The 24,073-nt window shown below is 37.5% G+C and overlaps 1 protein-coding gene across 1 annotated transcript in view; it reads right to left on the reverse strand.

The window, feature by feature from the left end:
* LOC126378390 (protein eiger) overlaps window positions 1-24,073 on the reverse strand; it is a 60,305-nt gene that overhangs the window by 13,966 nt on the left and 22,266 nt on the right. The window contains exons 2-4 of the mRNA XM_050026717.1: window positions 5,340-5,543; window positions 3,943-4,087; window positions 157-286 (exon numbers count right to left, since the gene is read on the reverse strand). Of these exons, the coding sequence (XP_049882674.1) occupies window positions 157-286; window positions 3,943-4,087; window positions 5,340-5,543 (479 nt within the window). The remainder of the gene's footprint in view (window positions 1-156; window positions 287-3,942; window positions 4,088-5,339; window positions 5,544-24,073) is intronic.

A 24,073-nucleotide genomic window follows, 5' to 3' on the forward strand; every position in this document is an offset into this window, starting at 1 on the left:
GAAGTGTCCGGGGTGTGGTGAGGGTAGACTGAAACTTGTCTCGAGCACATACGTCACTGAGGCAGTCTATGTCTGACCGTCGTACGAAGCGGACGTGTGGTGGTGTGTTGACGAGCCAGGTACAGGAATGCCAACAAAATACAGCAACGTTCTTACCTCTCGTCAGTCTTGGAGACGGATTTGGGAGCAGCATACTGGTCGACAGTCTCGGGGCTCGAATCTGGGAACACGCTGCGCTTGCTCCTCGTGTTGTCTGGAGACTCCGACGTGGCTAAGGCTGGTAGACCTGGAGAATATGGCTATGGTTACTTTATTTTGTTAAGTTTATTTGCTGTTCTAGAAGTAAATAAAAAAATAGCCCACATTCATCTGCTTGTTTTCCCGGGCATGTTGTAAAATCCGACAGAAGATTGCGTCAGTTCGGACATGATGGACTAATGTTATGGGTTCCCTTGTCACCATATTTTATAATGTCCTCTCATCAACAGTGACTGCAAGATGTCTTTGATGAATTGTGGCTTGAGTTCATATATGTACGTAATGTGTTGTCATCATCTCCCTAGCGTTATCCCGTTTTTCACAGGGTCCGCTTACCTAACCTGAACATTTGACAGGTCCAGTTTTTTACAGAAGCGACTGCCTGTCTGGCCTTTTAACCCGCGAATGGAAAACCAGCCCAATACAGGTTAGGTCACATACCTCCGAAAATGCATTTCTCGGGAAAGTGGGTTTCCTCACAATGTTTTCAAAAAACAAATTCGACAATCATTGGTTTAGGCCTGTGCTGGATTCGAACCTGCGACTTCAAAGTGAGAGGCAAGCGTTATGAATGTGTTGTCATTAAATCCCTTCATAGCATAAATAATTGTAAGAGCTTTCCGCTCACCATCTGGTAGTCCAGGTTCAAACCCGATGGAGACATTGTCAAAAACATATGACGCAAGCTTAAGTAACGACCACATACCTAATTACATAAGTAAATAATAGCCGACACGTTCGAAGCATAGAATCATCCTAGGTCCTAACCAAAGCACGGTGTCACAGAATGATTTCGACAAAATCGAGAATCGAACCCGGACCTCAAGATCATGAGCCGAACGCTCTAACCACTAGACTATAGTGGCTGTCAAAGGCACGTGCCGACCTAGGTGCTACTCTAATGGTTATTAAGTTAATGGATCGGCTAATGTTAATTAACAACCCATACAACACTTCCCACTCACGGGCCTCCCCTCAGCAGCTGAGCGAGTGTTGTGAGGAACACGTGTTGAGTTCGAGATTGTAGGATCGAATTCATTCTTAGGGTTCCGTTCGAACCTCAAAAGGAAAAACGAAACCCTTATAGGATCAATTTGTTGTTCGTCCGTCTGTTCGTCAAGACTTTTTTTTACTTATACTTACTAAGCTTATTTGAAAAAAGAACGAAATCGTTTTCTTTTTCAGTGTAGCTTAGCCAAGCTATTACGATGAAGTCGGTTAAAAACCGAATAAGTAATTAAGTAGAGTCATATCAACCCCATTCGTTTTTGTTGGTCCGCAAGTAAATAATGGCGCCGATTCCTGCAGGCACATCTTAATTTTATTTTCAGTTGTACCTGTCATTTTCATATCCGCCGCATAGGAAAGCGAGTGGTGACTTACAACTGTTAATTTTAAAATGAATGAGTAACCCGGGTAAATATAATAGGCATCGCTCCTGTGCAACAGTGTGCAACCCATTTGACGTGTGCTGTCAACTGAATTCTGCCGGGATATTGGACAATGTAAATTTTTGGAAGGGCTTTTTAAATTTCTGCCTGAAATTGACGTGTGTTCCATAAATTTTATGCTTGTCGATTACCCGTCCCTTTCGTTTTCAGCGGATAAGAAAATGACAGGGATAACTTAAAATAAAATTAGATGGTGTGTACAGAAATCAGTTCCATTATATGAGTAATTGTTCCATCATGTTCCGGGCAAGTAGTTAACGCAATCTGCGCCAAATCTACAATAAGTCACGTCAAAAAAAAGTTCCATCATGTAGAAATATAACTCAAATGCGAAAGGCTGTAAATGTTAATTACGACTAGCTCGCTAGTTCTAATAACGTTTCACTAATAAAGAGCATTACGGTAGCATGCACGTAGTTATTGTACTTATATAATGTTCACGACGCGTACTTTACCTAGTCGAGTTTTCACTACTAAATAACGAACTTTAGAATTATGATTTTCAGGGTTTATTCTGGTTACTACGCAAACACCTTCACCAGGCCGTCGCAGCGTGGTGGAGTATGCTAAAACCCCCTTCGGTTGATCGAGGCCTGTGACCAGCAGTGGGATGCAGATATAGCGTAGAAAGGGGCCGTCCATTAATCATGCGAGGCTCGAGTGGGGGGAGGGGTCCATGAAAAAATCACGAAATATCATAAAGGGGAGGGGGGTGAAGTAATATATCACGAGTATCAGTAATCAGTGATCAGCCTGCAATGTCAACCAAACTAGGGATCACAAAGGGATTTTTGTGATTTATCCCCACCGGGATTCGAAGCCGTGACCTCCGAATTGTGAGCACAACGCTCAACGACTCGCATTCGCATGTATTACTACTTTTAGAAACGCAATTTTCGCAGTAAAACCCACCAAAATCTTCATTTTAGTTACGAAGCACCACGCGCTAATATACGTAATAATAACACGATGCGTACTTTCTTAATTTGACACGATTTTATTATAAGTATGTATAATGTATATACCGCTGTGTACCAATGTATAGCTAAACAAGCGCCAAGTTTTCGTCGCGTTTTTGTATCAAGCGCTGTATCTACGGTAGTGGTAAATCAATGGTAAACGTTGGCGTTTTGCGTTTGCATTGATGTGTAATGAATTATGTTGATTAAAATAATAATAAGACGAATAAACAGTTCCATGATTGAAAGGCAAATACCTTTTATTATAATAAATAAGAATGAAATAACGAAAACTCGTAACAATCTCAAGTTTCTTCAAAAACTTTCCAACTCAGGCTTGTTCGAGGAAAACAATCTTCGAAATTAGTATTACATCAAATAAGATCGTTGTTTTCGTAATTGGAAACATTGTTATACATTTTCAAGAACTCAGACTAATTAGATGGGTTTGAAATAAATACTTTGTACAGTGATTAGATAGTCAGAATTTTAATCAATTCCTACTACTGGCTGACGATGCTCTACTCTTTACTATATAGGTATAATAATATGTAAAAGCAAAAAGACACTCACTCACTAACTGATTAACTCACTCATCGTGAAATCTCAGGAACTACAACTGCTAAGAGTCTCTCTAGAACTCTCTAGAATTTTGCTTTTAGGACGTAGGTGCTCAAGATGGGATTTTGCGAAATTCAACCTCTAAGGGAAGGGGATAGAAAGATTGTATGGTACTTTGTCATTTTTAAAGTTAGAATCATGGAATTTCGTACATAGGTTTTTTAAATAACGCAAATGAGAACTAAAATATAGTATTTTTTTAAGTTAGACGCATAAGATTTGAACTCCACGCGGACAAAGTCGCAGCCGGACCGCTACTTAGAGATATTACTAGATTAGAAAGTCCAAGGGGGATAAAAAGACCACATCGAAGCAATTCATCTAAAAAAGCATATAAAAGTAAGTGCTCAATGCACACAAATGTCAAATAGCAATATTGCTTTTATAGATGAATTGCTTTGATGTGGCATTTTTAACCCTCCAGTAACCTTAACGTTGCCCAATCTGCCCTAAGAGTTTGCTTATCTATCTACTTAACATCACTATTCGGAAGAATTTCAGAGAAATATACCTATTTTCTTGTTTCATACTTTTTAGAGCGTGATTTTTTCGTAGGTGGGTTTTAGTTTTTAAACTTAAGTATTTTAAACTCACATTTTTATTTGTTCCTTGTGTTATTTGTGCCTAATAAAGAATATTTGTGTCTAACTTACCAATGTTAGGGTTCTCCGGGTTCTCGTTAAGCAGCCGCTTCAGCTCAGAGATGGTGTTGTGCAGGCCATGTTTCTCCTTCTCCAAGGTCAGCACCGCCTCCGAGAAGTCTTCCGGCTTCAGTCGCACCATGTTCGTGGTACCGTCCTGCAAGAGATAATTTGGTAAGGATGTTGAAAATCGAGTTAGGTTAGATTAGGTTCGGTTAGATTTAAGAATAGGGCCCCCTGCCTGTCGTAAATGGCGACTGAAAGGGGACATTGGGGATCGTAGGTGGTAAGGGCGAGGGCCCAAACACTCGACACACGATCTCCGGGAGAGACGGCAATGCGACATGGCCTCGCATTGCTGTAAAACTAGGATGAAAGCAAGTACGAGGGGAGCACCGGTGCGTTCGACAGAGATCCCGGAGCTCCCTGACGTGCATAGCAGAGGGCCATCGGAGGGTTTTAGTCGGTAAGAGTCCGACATAACCTCGTTGCTCCTCCGGGCGACGGACATCTCCAAATTGGTCATTCCAGGTCTTCCTCTGCCAGCCCTACCATCAAATTTCGCTTTATATACCGCTTTCGCAATTCTATTATCCGTCATCCGATCTAAGTATCCAAACCAAACTAACATTCCCTTCTCAATCTTAGTCACTATATCGTCTTTTACACCACATCTCTGTCTTATCACACTGTTTCTCACTCTATCACTCAACACCGCAGATGCTACGCAAAGACATTATTTCTACGGCATTAATCCTACTTTCATGCTTCTTCTGCAATACTTAACATATTACTTACCACATATCTTCGAAAAAGGCATTTCTCGGGAATGAGACTGTCTATCCATAAAAAGAAATAAAACTGTAGGTTCCCCCCACCCGAGCATTCACCCGGCTTCCAAGACAGTACTTAATCTGGGTAATGTTATGTACCTACATAATTCATTACACCAGGATCTCACAGTACTTACATCCGACGGAACATGAAACGGCATAAATAATAAGTGGTTCAACGAAGTGTAAGTACTTACTCAAAGGATATTAATATCAAAATCGTACCTTCTCTTTAGACTTTGCCTTAGCTTTAATTAAATTTCCTAATTTAGCAGAAGATAACCCACAGCCGTAATTTGTATAAGTCACTTGATAAATGAGCCAATATAATTTATTGTTTACTTTATCTTGTGTTAAAGCCATCTATCAATACCTTATCTCTAACATTATCATGCTTAAACCGCTGAAGCGATTGAGCTGAAATTTTGTATGGATATTGTTTGAAACCCCGGTAAGGACAAAAGATATTTTTAATCCCGGAAATCACCCTTTAAGGGGATGAAAAAGGGGATGGAAAAAAACTTGACGCGCACGGTATTCAAAACACACGCGGACGTTTTAGGTATAACAACCAACCTTAGGCCTCCTCTTGTCATAATCGAGATACCAGTCCCCACTCTCGATGTCGTCATCTTCATCATACATGTCTTCATCATCAGGAAGGTCAATGTCGTCTTCAAGAACCGTCAGGTCTTCCAGCTTCTCCAAAGAGGTGTCGTCCTTCTTGGAGGTGGAACTTCTGCTAGACATCATCGGGTCTTCAACTTCGTCAGCGTATATCTGTAACAAATAGAGAATTGATTTGGTGAAGAAAGGTCGAAGATATACAGTACGTTTCATTGCACATGAACACAACATAAAGGACAATTCCAAAGTAACAGCAGAAGTACAATCGGCGGCCTTATTGCTAAACAGCAATTTCTTCCAGACAACCTGATCAAAATCCTGATTCCTGATTCTGAGTCAGACAGTGTTCATCACAGTGTTCAGTGTTGTCTATTGCACCAGTTGATCTTCCCTGTTTCGATAATTTGGTGACTTTCTACGTAGGTACAGCTAGGTACTATTTGTTCAACTTTCCCCTAGCATTATCCCGTTTTTCACAGGATCCGCTTACCTAAGCTGACGATTTGACAGGTCCGGTTTTTTACAGAAACGGCTGCCTGTCTGACGTTCCGACTCGCGAAGGGAAAACCAGCCCAATACAGGTTAGGTCATTATACCTCCGAAAATGCATTTCTCAGGAATAGTGTTGTGTACCCAGTTATCACCTGGCATTCGGCGAGAAAAAGTAGTCATCCATAAAATTTCTATTTCATACCACATAGTTACTATTGGAGATGTCCTTAGATAAGGTTTAGTACGATCTACTCTGAACCGGCGTGCGTGTTTGAAACGATTGTTAAAATGTGGAGTGGAGGAAGCAAGAGAAGTATGTCAGATCGGATCGGATCGAATCAAATGGAATTCCACAGTCTCTGCAAATGAAATGATTCTGCTTATCCCGGTGGGAAATAGTAGTGAGTATATGTATGTATGTTGGTTATTACTTATTATAAATCTAAATATTTATTTCAGCAATCGGATGCAACCCAAAAACCTGACAAACCTGAATAGAACTTATTTTTTTATACGTATTAAAGAAAAATCCGCTTACGGACTAGGTAAGTATCTAATAAAAATGTTTCTAAAGAACAATTTTAGGTTTTATAGACTCTTAATAAAATAGAGTGAGACATTTGTTACTACTAAAAATTACTTTCTTATACGTGGTATATATTTATCTACCTACGCAGTTTCATATATAAAAAAATGTAATAAAGTTGTTATATTAAAACGCCGCACGCTGAATACATTTTCATAACAATATTCAAATGTTATGAATGTTTTACCAACAAACTGTTATTGTTGTCTAGATACGAGTTTGTATTTTAAGTCACGTCTGTAGTAGAAAGGTTTTAACCAATGAAAGAATATGTAAAGTGTTTTTTTCTAGTGTATACAGGGTGGCCCAGAAGTTCACGTTCAGGGACACTGTTGGTGATTCATAGTATCCAATAATATGAATCACTTTGTTCTGTCTTCGGATTGTTGCTATGTCTACCCTCTTAGCGATTATAAGCGTGATTTTTATTTACTTTTAATTGAAAATGTGTCTTTGAGACCTTTAACAACGTTAGAAAGTAGGAGCTACATTGTATGAGAATGTCAAATTTTCCTTCAAATCTGTCTGTCTTGCAATCTTTGAGGGCAAATTACTTAGCTTTTTGCCCGTATTAAGGGTACTTTTTTTGAATGTTTCTAAAAGCCTATCAAATGGAGCAGTTTTAAGAAATACTTTCAGGGTCCATGACAATCTCATGTGTTTATTATTGTTCGGCGAAGTTTTAACAACTGTAACAATTTTGGTCAAATTCTCACTTTGATTTCCAATAACTTTTTTTTTATCTTTGATTTGTCTGCTTTCATTTTTTACCTAGTGCTACATATCCTTAGGCATAATTATGAAGTTAAATAAAATAATTATTAAGAAAGAGATAGCGACAAAATGATGATTTCTGAAGTAAGGTAGAAAATCTAGAAAAAGGTACAAAATGGGTCATATCTTCTAAACCGTAAAAATTGCTGAACATACATGGGGGTGTTTCTGGTAGTTAATGAGTCCCTCTATCTATTTTTTCATTTTGAACGTGAACTTCTGGGCCACCCTGTATTTTGGACGCTTTCATATAAATATAATATATACCTACATAATACACAAATGGTCGCTGTCGTCGTCGCCGTTGCTAACTGACGTAAATATATAAAGTTTTTGGCGAATCTTTTTTGCACATTTTACAATTGTCCATAAGACAAATTATTTTAGCAAAAAAGTGCAGATACGTCAGTTTAAAGTCAGCCACGAAATCATCAAGCCACCATGGTTGTGCTAACTAAATGTATGCAGTTGTATAAGGTTCCCTCAACCGAACCGCAACCGAATCCCTAATTTCCAACCTGTGGCGCAACCACGGTGTCCTAGTGAGATACGGCCCTAAGAACAAGATAGGGTGGTAAAATTGATAACCAGTTACTAAATAAAAAGATAAATTTTGTAAGTTGTGTTAACTTGGCTACTGTCTAGCGATGGAAGTTTCCACTTTCCCACGGTATAAATAACTAAATTAACTAATATTTTAGGAAAGTTTGTTGAGTAATTAACTAAAGCTTATTCACTTAGATTATTAATTATTAGTAAACAAATATTTATTTATTACTTAAGTTGATAATAATTACTTGGTGTACCGATAAGAAACCTAATGACAAATAACAAAAATCAGATGGGGATTTTTTGCTTATTAATTATCTAACAGGATAGAGTAGATGGTACCTCACGTCGCGTCGTCTTATTGTGAAAACCAAGCAAGCGTCTTTTTGGAAAATCACATCATCACCAGCCCATTAACGTCCCCACTGCTGGGGCACGGGCCTTCCCTATGGATGGATAGGGAGATCGGGCCTTAAACCATCACGCGGGCCCAGTGCGGATTGATGGTTATTAACGACTGCTAATGCAGCCGGGGCCTTCCTAAGTACGGAGGAGCTCGAATTGAAAACTTTTTTTATGGTCACCCATCCTATGACCGGCCTTTGCGAAAGTTGCTTTACTTCAACAATCGCAGACCGAGCGCGTTAACCGCTGCGCCACCAAGCTCCTCACAAAATCACATTCTGATGTAATTTTCTTCAAAAAACCTCGATTTGAAGATAGAAATTGAGAAGCTTAGCTTGTCTTTTGTCTGGTTTTGTTAACAAAAATTACATCCGTTGTATTTTTTAAAAGCCGTTATGTAGTCAGCAGCGAAATAATATTGAGACAGCCAAACGCATCGACTTATTTCAGCAAAGCGGGAAAGAGCAGTCTTCTTCTTCTATCGTGTGGGTTGTGAGGTGGATTATCAACCCCATCAACCCTCAAAAAGCAAAAACCCCCCAAAGAGCAGTCTATCACGTTAGAGAGAACATAACTACTTATTTTATTATGCCAAATGCAACTACCTATAAACTAACTTTGTAAAAGCAGATTACAGAGTACGTCCTTGCGAAATGATAAACAGATCTTCATACCACATTACCTTTGGCCATTCAGATACTTGCAGCTTTAAAACACGTGTTTCTATTTACGTTTGAAATGTTACGACACTCACGTTAATGGCAGCGAGCCAGACATGAATATGGTGGAAACATCCTCATGATTTTACCAGAATATGGCGCCCGTCGTAAACTAAGGAGTTTTATGGAGTTCATAACTGACACCGTGTTTATAAAGTAGTCTGGCAGTTCAGCTGTGTAATGAAATCTGTGGTGTACTGGTTAGACAATAGACAACACCCCTTGACCACGAAACTAAACGCCCCGGATTCGAGAGTTCAGAGTGGTGGCGTGTGTTATATGGGGTATATCATCATCACCAGGCCATTAACGTCCCCATTGCTGGGGCACGGGCCTTCCCTATGGATGGATAGGGAGATCAGGCCTTAAACCATCACGCGGGCCCAGTGCGGATTGACGGTTATTAACGACTGCTAATGCAGCCGGGACCAACGGCTTAACGCGCCTTCCGAAGCACGGAGGAGCTCGAGATGAAAACTTTTTTTTTGTGGTCACCCATCCTATGACCGGCTTTTGCGAATGTTGCTTAACTTCAACAATCGAAGACCGAGCGCGTTTACCGCTGCGCCACCGAGCTCATCCGTTATGGCTTGTCCGATATGGGGTATATAATACCCTCAAACAAATCCCTCAAAGAAATTATAAACGGGAGCAAGCGCACGCCTTATCCTCGGCCGAAGTATATGAAAGATCGGTTCATGTTTAATTAATTGTGTGACGGTTTTGTTTTGGTATACGTTACAGAAACTTTGATTAGATGCGTGCTGTACGTACACCTCACCTCTCCCAAAAAGTCTCAGAAAGAAAATGTAGCAAAGCTAACCTACAGGCAATTTCCGTCTAGGTATAATTTCGCTGAGCCCCGTCCGTTTGATGAGAATGTCTGCCCAATGCAACACACAGGGTGTTAGTGACATCGCAACGAAAACTTTGAGGGATGATTCAGACCATGATTCTGAGTTGATATCAAGTACAATATTCCATCGCAAAAGTATGAAACTGAAAATAATTATATAAAAAAAATGTGTGTATATGTCGTTGTGCACTAAAGTATTATTGATTGATTGATAATTAAAAAAAAAACATTAAAATTAGTATTACTACTAACATATTGTTTATGTACAAAATAAAATATTTATTTATTTATCTAATAATTACAACTATAAGTTACCATACAGACATGTGCCCAAGGCGGTAACTTAGACACATATAACATAACTAGCAAGTATTCAAGAAAATAAAATTTAAATTGCCATTTAAATAAATTAAAAGTAAATACATGTTTGTTTATTTTTATTAAAAGGCGGTCATAGATTATTTTTCGACAATTCAGCCAGTAAAATTATAAAAGTGCACATTCATTCTTGAAATAAGTATTGTTGCTTGTGTGAAATATTATAGCACTTATTATTTTATTATTATATTATTATACTATATATATACAACATATACCACATATACAATATAGGTACACGAACGCATTCGATGAGTATAAAAATACACAGTAAAGCTTTCTCGGTAAATATACGATGGAAGGTCTTGCATAGGTGCGAAGAGGATAAATATAATGATGGATCTTCCATCGTCAGCTGACAAGGCGACGATGTATTTGTGTCAACATGTCAGTCACACAATAATTGACGGGTGGAGACAGAGCTTCATGTTCGTCGCTCTTACAACAAGCTCGCATAATGCAGATTGCATACTGTGCGAAGCCTATGGAAACCTACGCCAGCTGGATTCCATAGAGTTTGCAAATTGATAATAAGTACTTAGTGTACAGATAAGAAACATAATGACAAACAACCACCAACACAAACAGAACCACCTTCTGAGCGAGGCTCAGAGGCCTTCGGGCAAATCTAGGGCCAAGAGCAAACCCATCAAAAGTAAAAAAAAGAAGGCGATGTCGCTTTTTATTTAAATATCTAAAGTTATGTTCTGTTAATAAGTTTCTTCTTCTCTCGTGTGGGTTAGCTTTTCTGGTGTCAGGGTTACTATTGAGCCGCCAAAGGCCCCTGATATGACTCATGTAACGACTACTTACTTACATCAGTAAGTAGTAACTGGGACCAACGGCTTAACGTCCCTTCCGAAGCACGGATCATCTGACTTTCGGACAATCAAGTGATCAGCCTGTAATGTCCTAACCAAACTAGGGATCATAAAGTGATTTTTATGGTATTTCCCCACCGGGATTCGAACCCGGGACTTCCGGATCGTGAGCCTGACGCTCTACTACTGGACCACCGAGACCGTTCATTATTCAGGTTACGGCCAATAATCAAATACACCATTTTCCTTCTCCCTTGGGCGAACTGGTACCTAATACATATTAGTTTGTTCGAAAGTGCCACAGATAGTCTTATCCATTATTGTTCGGGAATCGAACCTAATTTGAGATAATGATACATATGGGGGTATAACACGGAATAGAAGAAAAATGTGTATAAGTTAAGTAGTTATACAACTTTCTCCGTATTGTATATGTAAGTACCTACTCGTTTAGAGTTCGCGTGTGAACGTTTTTAGACGTAATCAATCTTCATAATCTTCTTCTATATAATATGCATAATATATATAAAAGCGAAATACTTACCACTTCACTGATTAATCATGTCAGAAACTACACATGCTAGGGAGTCATATTTTACATGGGGGTTCTTTTTCTTTAGATAATTAATTTTATTATTATTATTATAAACTAGCGACCCGCCCCGGCTTCGCTCAGGTGCAAACTTGAGGAATAAATGAAATTATTTACGACATCACATTAAAAGCCTCAAAAATAACAGTATTTCTCCACTATTTCCATTCATCATCATCAGCCCATTAACGTCCCCACTGCTGGGGCACGGGCCTTCCCTATGGATGGATAGGGAGATCGGACCTTAAACCATCACGCGGGCCCAGTGCGGATTGATGGTTATTAACGACTGCTAATGCAGCCGGGACCAACGGCTTAACGTGCCTTCCGAAGCACGGAGGAGCTCGAGGTGAAAACTTTTTTTTGTAGTCACCCATCCTATGACCGGCCTTTGCGAAAGTTGCTTAACTTCAACAATCGCAGACCGAGCGCGTTTACCGCTGCGCCACCGAGCTCCTCACACTATCACTATTTCCATTAAATAGATGTTATTATACATTTAAACCTTCCTCTTGAATCACTCCATCTATTTAAAAAAACCGCATGAAAATCCGTTGCGCAGTTTTAAAGATTTAAGCGTACATAGAGATATAGGGTCAGAAAAAGCGACTTTGTTTTATATTATGTAATGATTAATAAAAATGCCGTTTACTTTTTGTAAATGTTCTAATAAAATTATAAGTTAAAAAAAAGAAAATTTTGGATATTTTTTTATTGGCGTACACACATCACGAAGTTTCAGGAAGCTGCAAATAAGATTTGCGTTAACAGGTGTTGATGTAGGTAAACAACATGTTTTGTTTGGCTTTGAGATTAGGCTGGGGAAATTAGATTGCAGAACTTTCTGGAACGTAGACATTACAAAATAAAATGGTCGATTCGTGGCGTGTACGGAGAACATATTAAAGCTAGAAATTGTTTGTCCATTATCACCACAAGGTTCGTTATATTCACCTTAAGACATCAACAGTGACTGCGAGTTGTCTTTGATTACTTGTGGTTCTGTCCACCCCATAAGGGATTACGGGCGTTAGTTTAAGTATATAGAAATTGTTTGAGGAATGAAGTTCTGTGTATGTATAATTTCCACCATTTATTTTCCTACTACTACTACTATTTTTTGATTCCGTGCTTCGGAGGGCACGTACAGGCTGTCCGCGCTACTGTTTACTTGAGTATGTAGTCGTTACATTAGTCAGGGGCCTATGGCGGATCAATAAAAATCCTGACCCAGGGTTGATGAGGTGACAAGTCACACAAAAGAAGGAGACAATTTTTTACGTACCTAATTGAATACTTCAAGTTGTAATCAATAACTTAACCTAACCTTTAGGCACTAATGGAATGTCATACCTACCTCGGAGTCCTCTATTTGTGTGGACAACCGAGACTTTCTCACCCGATAATGGTTCTTGTTTACCAATGAAATAGATCATCATCCCCCTAGCGTTATCTCCTTTCTGACAGGGTCCGCTTAACTAACGTGAAAATTTGACAGGTCTGGTTTTTTACGGAAGCGACTGCCTGTCTGACCTTCCAACCTGCGAACGGAAAACCAGCCCGATAGAGGTTAGGTCACATACTTACCTCCGAAAATGCATTGGGTTTCCTCGCGATGTTTTCCTTTACCGCTGAGCACGTGATAATAATTTCTGATTCAAACATTAATTCGAAATCAAATTCGGCTATCATTAGTACCGGTGCCGGATTCGAACCTGCGACCTCAAAATGAGAGGCAAGCGTTCTACAAACTGCGCTACTACGTCCATCTACGAAATAGATATTAAAGTTATTTAATTTATTAATCTTCCGTAAATTCTAAATGAGCCACCTAAGTAAATAAATAGTAAGTAAATAAACTTTATTACCTCCACAAAACTTACATTGGTACTTAATAATATAACAATGTTGTTACACAATACAGGTATTGTAGAGGCTGGAGCCTAAACTAGGATAACCTGTATTTTAGAATCTGAAACGACTGTTCTTCATTTTCTTAAAATAAAATGGAATACTTATTTATTTATCCTTTGAAATATAACCATTATCTGTGTGAAGTAAATGACACATTTCAGTTTTTGACGCTGAGCGGATATTAAAAAGCTCATTTTTGCTTGAGTACGTTTTCTAAGAAAGAGTTAAAAAATGTGGTTTCTGTTTTACCCGGATTGAAATAAATTGAAAGAGGGGTTTTGATAACGAAAATGAGAGAGTTTCCAGGCTACGATCCTCAAAAACAATACAAATGGCGCTGTATAGATTTTCCTTCGTTTAACCTTCTTATTTCACGGATAACATACACAATGCATCTTTTATCTTTGTTTTTGGATACCAACGATAACCCTTTTTATTACACCCAGGCACACTTATATCTTCCACCCACTATTCATCATCATCAGCCGTACGACGCCCACTGTTGGGCATAGGCCTCCCCCAAGGATCTCCACGATGATCGGTCCTGCGCTGCCCGCATCCAGCGGCTTCCCGCGACCTTCACCAGATCGTCGGTCCACCTTGTAGCGGGCCTACCCACTGAGCGTCGTCCGACACGTGGTCACCATTCTAGAACCTTTCCGCCCCATCGGCCATCGGTTCTCCTCGCTATGCGTCCTGCCCACTGCCACTTCAGCCACTATAGGTAAATAGCAACATAAATCTACAAATAATGTGATCCAAATATCAAGCAATTTTTTTTTAATATGCTTCTGCTATCACATTGTATTTTTGAATAATTATGTAACCGTGTAATGAGAAAATAGGGATTTATCACGTTTAATCTCGACATCTATATTATTTTTGGGGAACGTAGCCTTAAAATCCCTCATTACATTAGAATGTAATCCCCGGGACTCCCTGGGACTCCCGGCCCATATAATGGACTGCGCTTTAATTCTTACATACTTAATAATAATCTTTATTGAACATACCTAGTATTACAATTTTACATTAATAAAAATACAGACAACTATAATAATATATGACCAATTACTCTAGTTATGCGGCGGTCCCTGCACTAAGCTCAGCTTGTATCGCAGGGGCCAGAGTACGATTTCCTATGTTAGGATTTACAAAATGGACACACGGACAGAATACAGAACACCATGAAAAAATATAACTGCTTATATCAAAAGACACAATAATGAAACAATAAAAATATTTAAAATTAACAAAAATAAAACTTCTAAGTATGGAGTAATATATGTGTGTATGTGTGTGTGTTACTATTCTAGTACTACTCTAGTACTATTCTAGTATTCTACTCTGTTTGTTACACATTGTACACAAGGAAATGACTGACTGACTAGTGAACATTAGACTAAGTTTATAATGCGTTACTTTTTGTTAAGACATTATGTATGAACTTATAAAGTCAATAAAGTTTGTAAATGTGATTTTTTAAACAGGCGCTTAAGTGATTTTCTCTGGAAGCCAACGATTTTCTGTGTTATGTTAAGCTCATTTGCCGTGACCGAATTTTCTGTGTAGGTTGATGAGACGATATAGTAACCTTTTGACATTCGAGTGACTTTAAGAATGCGTGGATGCCCCCATCACCCCCTCTTTCCCCTGGAATCCATCACGTTTAACCTTCTACGGCAGGATATTAAATTTTATCGGAAAATACCCATTTGCCACGACCTTTTGTACTTGTCTACTTAGATGATAATACATTATTTTTAAGCTATTTTTATCTCGACGACCTCATTGGTAAAATGGCTGGACGCAGTAGACACCTTGACTGTCCTAGAAGCATAGAGTAAGGAATAATACTAGAGATCCCGCATTTGGCCCGGTCGGTTTATTTTGAAATACAAATTTCGGATGAGACGTTCGTTATTTAAAAAATGTCGATTCAAAGTGTAACTATTATTAGCGAGCGAAATCAAAGATGACCAACTCAGTATTAACGTATAATAAAGAATAAAAGATCTTGTGATCTTTTATAATAATAATAAATAATAATAATATTATAATAACGTAAAAAAACCTTAATTTACACCTCGTTACTAAACGCTATATAATCAACAATACCTAGGCAACGGGGGTTGCCAGATCTGACGCCAACAACTATGTTGCCTACTGAATAAAGATTATATGTACAGTCGACTCTCGTTAATTCAAACTTGCGATAATTCGAACCTCTCTATAATTCAAAGTTATCACGAGTTCCCTACTAAATCTCTTTATATTACGAACTAAATCAATACATTTTCATACACTTGGTAATTCGAACGAAAAAAACATTGCTATTCAACAAAACGACGCGTTAATTCGAACTCATCAGCGTCCAACACTCGACAATTCAAAGTTGCAGAGAGAAGAGGCGGAAAGATTGTAAGTACATTTTGCGACAAGTTCAAACTTGTATCAAGATACACGAGCCTTTATTTTTGTTATGATTAGTTTGACTATTTGATGCACACACTACTTACGAATTGGTTTGTTTAGTTATTCAGTTACTGTTACTCTTTCGTTGGTATGCAGATAAAAGTTAAGTGTTAGTCATGAGCCCTAGAAATTTCGAACCATTTGATATTTCAAACACTCGATAATTCGTAATATTTCAAGAGTCCCTCGAGTTTCGAATTAACGAGAGTCGACTGTATTTGAACTTGAATTTGTACCCGCCCTAGATAATTGAGTACTACATACTGAAGTGTTAGAATTTAGTGTTTCACATTCAATCTTTTGGTTTCTTTTTTTTTAGAAGCGAGTGTGTGAGTTCGTAGTAAGTGGAATTCCGTGACCTCTGCCTATTTCAATGGGAAATAGTCGTGATCTTTATGTATGTATGTGGAGACTATTCTAAATTATCAAGTTAATTTAAAAAATGTCTGGTCTGCACTAATCCGAAGTAGAGCAACGACATAGAGTATGCTTCGTATTCCCTTCGCTAACTTCTAACTAGCTAACAACTTCTTCCAAGTTTATAATTATATAGTTCATAGCTCTTAGTGATGCATGACATACATGAAAAGAAAAGTTACGCTATTTATTACTCAAAAGGGCAATTTTCTTTTAGTTTTTCCAACTTCAAGTTAAAGTCATTAAACAAAGTTCTAATGGGAACATTTTACATGTATATTTCGATGTTTACCTACTTATAAATCTGACGAGGAAATATATCTACTATACACCTCTGCCTACCCCTTCAGGGATACAGGCGTGATGCTATGTTAAGCTATTTACTATGCGTGGGAGTGGTTATTGCCACACATACGCAAGAAAAGCGAATCTAATCTAATCTAAGCGGATCTAATAAAATTACTTCATTGCAACTGAAGATTAATGTCAAGTTTCCAAAATTGGGACGTGTACTAGATTCAAGATAAATTATGAAATTCTGATTACTAAATAAAGACAGATCTAAAACTAACGAAAAACATTTTCTTGTTACTATTTAACTTATTTATGAATTTTAATCAAGAAAAACGTACTTAATAATAAGTCCGACATTTTACCACATTATTCCATGATGTCATGTCAGCGTGCTTTTCATACAAATTCCATAGTAATTTCGTGTTTTGACGTTTAGTAAAAAGTAACTGATTTGATTAGTTGGAAACTAGCGTATTGAGTTTGTCAAAAGCGATATCAAAGCTTCAGCCCCAAAAGGTTCTAAATTTGAAAAATCTCGTTACGGCCAGCTTCTGCCTAAACTGTTCTCGACATAAAAAATCTAATTTCACATTGAAATTACTTACACACAATTTTCTGCCTAATGCGTCTGTATGGGAGAAAGCAATTTTCTTTGTAAGTTCTAAAATTAATTCTGAATCCCACACATTGCGTGGATAATGTAGAGTTGATGTACCGAGGCATATTGCCTGAAGTCTGTCTGGCCGTGATATAATAAAACAAGGTATGCTCAATCCTATGAAAAGCCGCCATTGCTAGCCATTTGATGACGTAAGTGTTATTCGAGTGTTACAATGTAATTAGTATCTCCAACATTCCAAGAATCAGTTGACACATAAATAAAATCAATAAAAGTAAATATTTTACTAAATAAATAAAGAGAACATAATTCTATAGGCATATAAATATCCGAGTAATGAGCAAATAGATAATTATAAAGATATTTTCCCACCAGGATTCGAACCCGGGACCTTCAGATCACAACAATTACGCCATCAATTGTCCAACACTCTTCTTATCGTGTGGGTTGTGAGGTGGATGACCAACCTCATCAACCCTGGTGTCACGGCTATTATTGAGCCGCCAAAGGCCCGTGACGTAACTCAACAATAATATCAGTTGGCGATTATTTGGAATGTAAGAAACCATGCTAACTTTCCCAATTAACGAAAACCACAAATTGCTGGTTTATTAATTGGTTACCGAATGTTTCAATTTGAAATATATTTTATTGAATAACCAGCAGTACTCGTAAGTACAGTCATGAGCAATATCATTCAATTCTACACACCCTAACTATACAAACCCTAAGGTTAAAAACTCTACATGTTAGGTAAAATATGTGGCTTGGCTGTTTCGCTACCATCACAGGAGCATAAGGTGAAAAAACTTTTTCATGTGGTCACCATGGTTAATAAATTTATTTACTGTTCATTGCCATGCTGTAGTTCTTCTAGTAGTGAAACGGACAAACCCCATATTTCGCCTAACATGTAGAATTTGTAAACTGAGGGTTTGTATAGTTAGGGCGTGTAGAGTAAGAAGTTTGTCTCTACATGAGATGTAATAACTTTTTAACATTGCGATCGATGTGATCTCGTATTGGCAAATTTTTACATGAAAATATTTTTGTTGGGATTTCACTTCTTTTTTTATAGATGCTTAAGCATAGCAGCGCGAAACACGTCAATAGATTTTACCTATAAGTTGATGAAGCGTATGCTATCTACGCAGATAAACGTCTCTACTTCAAGTGAAACTATTCCACAATCCATATTAACTCAGAATAATTATTTATAACTACCCTCTTACTATACCTACTAACGGAAAATTATGAATGTTCACTTAGTAAGTACTGTTAAAAAAATAGGTTAAATAGACGGTTTCACGAATACCCTAAACGCTAGAAAGAATGCGAGCGGCCAGTGGGTAATTGTTCGACTGCGCACCCTCTAAACGCCTAAGGTATATGCGAACATGCAACAATGTTTTGCATGCTCGCATATACGCAAACTCTCGAGATGTTTTCCTTCACCGCTGAACACGTGATAATCATTTGAATTTTCTAAGTACTTACGTATAATAAAGAACGTAAAAAGACGAAATGAAACAGAAACAGCTGCTAATTTAAAAAAGAGCGCTCAGCATACCAACATTACGGTCGGAAGCCTAACATTGTAGCCCACAAAATGGGATTAATTCTTATCCTTTGATTCGGCAAATATTTATCGCATTCCACTCCGGACATTGTACCTAATCACCAAAGCCTTGGGAAGATAAAGCGGTTTACTTAAATTTCAAAATATCTCGAATAAATTTTATATTTTATGTGAAGCTTTTAGCCGTTCAATGAGAAATAAAGATTGTTGCAAAATTTTATTGAAACCAGAAGCCATAATGATACTAATAATTTATTACGAAAAATGAGCCAAAAAAGTCCAAAGTGCTCTCAAACTAAGTAAACTGTAAACGAAAAGAGAGGTAAGTAACTTACTTAATGTTTTTACCTGTAGCAGTTGCACGCAATCGATTTCTTGCAGTTGCAATCTTGTTTTTTTAAAGTTATCCAGTAACTCCCAAAGTTACAAATCGTTTTACGTTTTATTTGTACGAAATACGAACCCAAAATAACGTAGCGTCCCCAAAGTGGGAGGCAGAGGTGTAAATATAGTATATTAAACCCCTCCTCTCCAGCTAGTATGATTAAGTCCTATGTAATAATAAGGGCGAGCGTATTGTCCTGAAAAAGAAATGTCCTGAAATATTTAAGTCCTAATTATCAACTATCTAGTAAGTAATAAGTAAATTCATAAATTTTTTTTTTATTCTACTTTAATTTCATATTTTATTCATATTTGCCAGTTAAGGGTAAATAGAGACTGCATTGTTAATTTAATTACTAATTTGTAGATGCTATGTACACTGTAATTGTCATATATCATCATCATCAGCCCATTAACGTCCCCACTGCTGGGGCACGGGCCTTCCCTATGGATGGATAGGGAGAACGGGCCTTAAACCATCACGCGGGCCCAGTGCGGATTGATGGTTATTAACGACTGCTAATGCAGCCGGGACCAGCGGCTTAACGTGCCTTCCGAAGCACGGAGGAGCTCGAGATGAAAACTTTTTTTTTGTGGTCTACCATCCTATGACTGGCCTTTGCGAAAGTTGCTTAACTTCAACAATCGCAGACTAAGCGCGTTTACCGCTGCGCCACCGAGCTCCTCAATTGTCATATATATAAGTCTTAATTTTAGTAATTGACTTAGTTGTTAATATTTTAAATTATATATGATGTAGTAGTACTTAATAAATAAATAAATATTGTCAAGCGTTCTCCGAAAAGGGCTTTCTCAAATTTTTCAAAAACAAAGCAGGAACAAATCAAATTATGCTTCGATCATGTCAATGATGTGCCGTTCCCAGGAATTTTTCCACTTGGGAAACGTTCCCGGCAGTAAAAAGGCGCAAAACTTATGTGAAAAGAGCTTTATTGCCTAACCTTTAGGCAGATAAGGCTAGAGTACAAGAAAGTACAATTTAAAAAGAAAAGCAGTCAATGATGCTGATTCCTATACACACCATCTAATTTTATTTTAAGTTATACCTGTCATTTTCTTATCCGCCGAAAAGGAAAGGGACGGATAATCGAAAGACATAAAAATGGAACACGCGTCAATTTTAGGCAGGAATTTTAAAACCAAGTTTATATATCGGCCAATAACCCGACAGAATTAAGTTGACAGCACACTTCAAAGGGTTTCCATACCAGCGAGTAGCCTATTTTATTCGCCCGGGTTATTCATTCATTTTAAAATTAACAGTTGTCAATCATCCGTCGCGTTCCTTTTCGACGGATAAGAAAATGACGGGTAGAACTTAAACTAAAATTAGGAAGTGTCTGCAGGAATCGGGGCCAGTGTCCTTACTAAAGAGTTTTTATGACGGGAACATTCCTATTTTGGACATATTCCCAGGAATGGCACATCACTAATCATGTCACTCCGATGTAGAGCGCCGATAAAATATCGTTATTGATTCAACTCTCACGGGTCCAATTAAGTTTGCCGCTTCATATCTCGACCAGCATCGAAAAGAAAGCAAAAAGCCCATTAGGATTTATGTCTGCAATCAATTTTGCTTCTAAATTGGTTTTGACAGCACAACATGGCGCTAAAGCGGCAACATACATACCACACAATGCGGTATGCCAACTAGTTGTGAAAGCTCTAATATCATACACACATAATATGCACTGATATATAGTAAAATATCGTTGAAACTGATGTATACGTAGAAACAAGAATTTTACTTTCATCGCGCTCTAGTGAGTTTATGTAAACTTTATTGTGATGTTTGTAGACTGCGAGACAAATCTATGCCTATATCGGAAAAAAGGGCACACTCTTCCTACTCTTCATTGCAAAATGAAAATCAAAGCATTATTTTAATATGCTTTCTATTCGCATATAGCATACCCTGGACACTCTGTATAAAAATCTCATTCATATTTACCGTGTGCTGCCTAACGCGTAGGTAAGTGCAATTGAGTCAGTCCGGCGCTGCCACTTGGCGAAACAAGAGGCAAGAGTAAGAACTCCTTAGTGACTTACATGGTAATTTAGACCCAGGGAGGGTGAGGTCAGCGCCCAATACGAACTGGTGCGGGGCGGAGAGTCCCCGATCTAGTATTTATCCTATATCTATGCCTATAGGCTAATGTTGAATTTATAATTCATATGTTCTTGTAACCTCTATATGACTTCCATAATAATCAACAAAGTATCACATCACTAATTTTTAAAACCCACGCTCTTGTCGGTGTAGCATTCTCCATTCTTGTCTATCAATACCTTTCCCTTTAACCTTCTTATAATACACGACGTTCGCCTTCTCTTTAATCTGTTCTATATAAGCTCTTCTTGGTCTTCCCCTTCCTCTCTTTCCTTGTAGCTTCCCTTCTATGATGTTTTTAATAAATTCGTCGTGTCTTATTAAGTGTCCAATTATCTTGCCTCTTTACAGTTGTAATTTATAGTTAAATTACCTATCAACCTTTTGTACAGACACGTGTGTATTGAAATAAAACGTAAGTAAAATAACAATAATAAATCATTTATTTCAGCTTTTTTGTCTTGATTGCAAAGCTACTCAACTGATCATATTTATCAATTGCACCAAAAATCTACCGGGATTTGTAGCGTTCTAAATTTAACCACGTATTGCACGTAATTCAACAATTCTGGAATTCTGGAGTAGTACACCAATATAGAATAAAGTAGGTGAATAGGGCAAAGCGCAAAGAGCTAATAATAATTATTATTATTATTATTAAATGTCATATTTTCATAAACAATGTCAACTCTCCAACTCTTCATAGGAGATTTTCGCAAACGAACAAAATCGGGAAAACGTTCCCGTTCGAAAAAGAAGAAATCAAAAATAAAAACAATAGAAATAATATGCCAGTTCCTAATTAAGAATAATAAAGTCGTAACACAGATTCACCCACGGAGGTCCGCGTTGCTCTATGATAAGTCCAGAGTACAGGAAAGAACAATTAGAAATAGAAAAGCGGCCAGTGTCCTAATTTAGTTTTTTTTTGGGAACATTCCTGGAATTCACACTTTTTTTTCATTATATCCTTAATCTAAATACATGGGAATGGGATACTTTGGGAATGGGAACATTCCCACGTTGATGTACCTATATTATGTTACTATTAAAAATAAAAATAAAATAAAGTCAATTTATTTCAGGCATGTAACTTGTAAAATTACAAAATTAAAAATATTAAAATCAACAGGATTATAAATATTGCCTGCAGCTGCAACACAAAATGAAAGGTTGTGCCAAGAGGTAAACCATACAACTTTTAATAATGAAATATTAAAAATACCTCATTGTATCCCGTTTTCACTTATAAATAACACAAACAATATTATTCATTCTATTTATATTCATAGACTTATAAAAACAATTTAAAGCCAACTAAATCAATGCCAGATGGACTATATCCAATGTCGGGATCCCAGACAGATAGCTAAAATATTGTTAGCTATTTTCCGATAGACCATAACATAAAACTGTAAATAAATCATGCAGAACTGTAACAACGAATGTGTATCTCTGTAGAGTAGAATTTATTAGAGTAATGGATATCGAATTCTATATCATTTTATACATGTATATATTATTTGTATATATGTAGGAAAGTGAGTAGAAAGTAAGAGATAATACTATGGATAATGGAAGGATAATTCATGGCGATTTGGTTGTTTATGGTATGAATTTAGGTTAGATACTAATGAATGGAATGGAAAGAAGTTTTTAAAAAATAAGGTGGTTGTCTATTATTAAACTATTGTCGGAATTTACGGGGCATTTGTTTTTTTTTTTTAAATAAAAGGAGTCACGATAATTTAAATATCCCTTTTTAATTGTAAAATTGATTGTCCACCAATCCGCAGTGAAGCAGCGTGACGGAATATGCCCTCCGGTTGATTGAGGGGAAGCCTGTGATAAGCAGAAGGACATATTATAGAAAGTAACAACTCTGGAAACCTATTTTTATATCTTGTTCGTTGTTGCTGAAAAAATATGGTGTGATCCAGCCGATTTCGGCTACGGCGACTGTTTCAACTCATACGTTCATGTGCTCGTATGTGGCTTATATAGACAATCTTGTTGGAAAAGACCCAAGCACATAGCGGGCTTGTGAGAACACCATTTAAACAAACTGTTACTCCTCAACTTAAGGCTTAATGTCATGAAGTACCTTCGCGGAGCTTAGAGCGGCATGCACGTCGCGCGTTGAATTCAAACGTATGACGATTTATAAGAGCATTCACAGATACCGTTGTCACGCGCGTTTTATTGATATGCAGTAGGTAAGATACATAGGTAACCAATAAAACAGCTAGTTTTTTTAATAATGACACGTCAGTCAAAATTTATGTGAAAAAAAAATGCAAATCAAAATGTGTGGTATGTTTAGTTACTGCGCATTGGCATCGAATCAAGATAATGTATATATAATAGATACCTATTGTTTTCTTATCCTTGTTTATCTGGTACACGTTTGAGAGGTCACTGGCCTTTCAGTGAAAACATCAGATATAATAACAAACCAATCCTTAGAAAGATCTAAAACAAAGGAACAAGTCGAAGAATGCAGCTGTGAATTTTCAGTTCTGGCGTAGTCTATAAGGCTGTGAGACCTGTGCCCTGTTTATCTAAACTTACAAGCCCTTTATTACAAGATTTTTTTTGTATACTTAATTTAGTAAAATTATTCATTATTACAAGAATGTGTTTATCAAACTACACCATGTAACTTACATGTTACAATATCAATATTTATTTCACA

This window comes from Pectinophora gossypiella, chromosome 2 (assembly GCF_024362695.1).
Source record: "Pectinophora gossypiella chromosome 2, ilPecGoss1.1, whole genome shotgun sequence".
Lineage (NCBI taxonomy): Eukaryota > Metazoa > Arthropoda > Insecta > Lepidoptera > Gelechiidae > Pectinophora > Pectinophora gossypiella.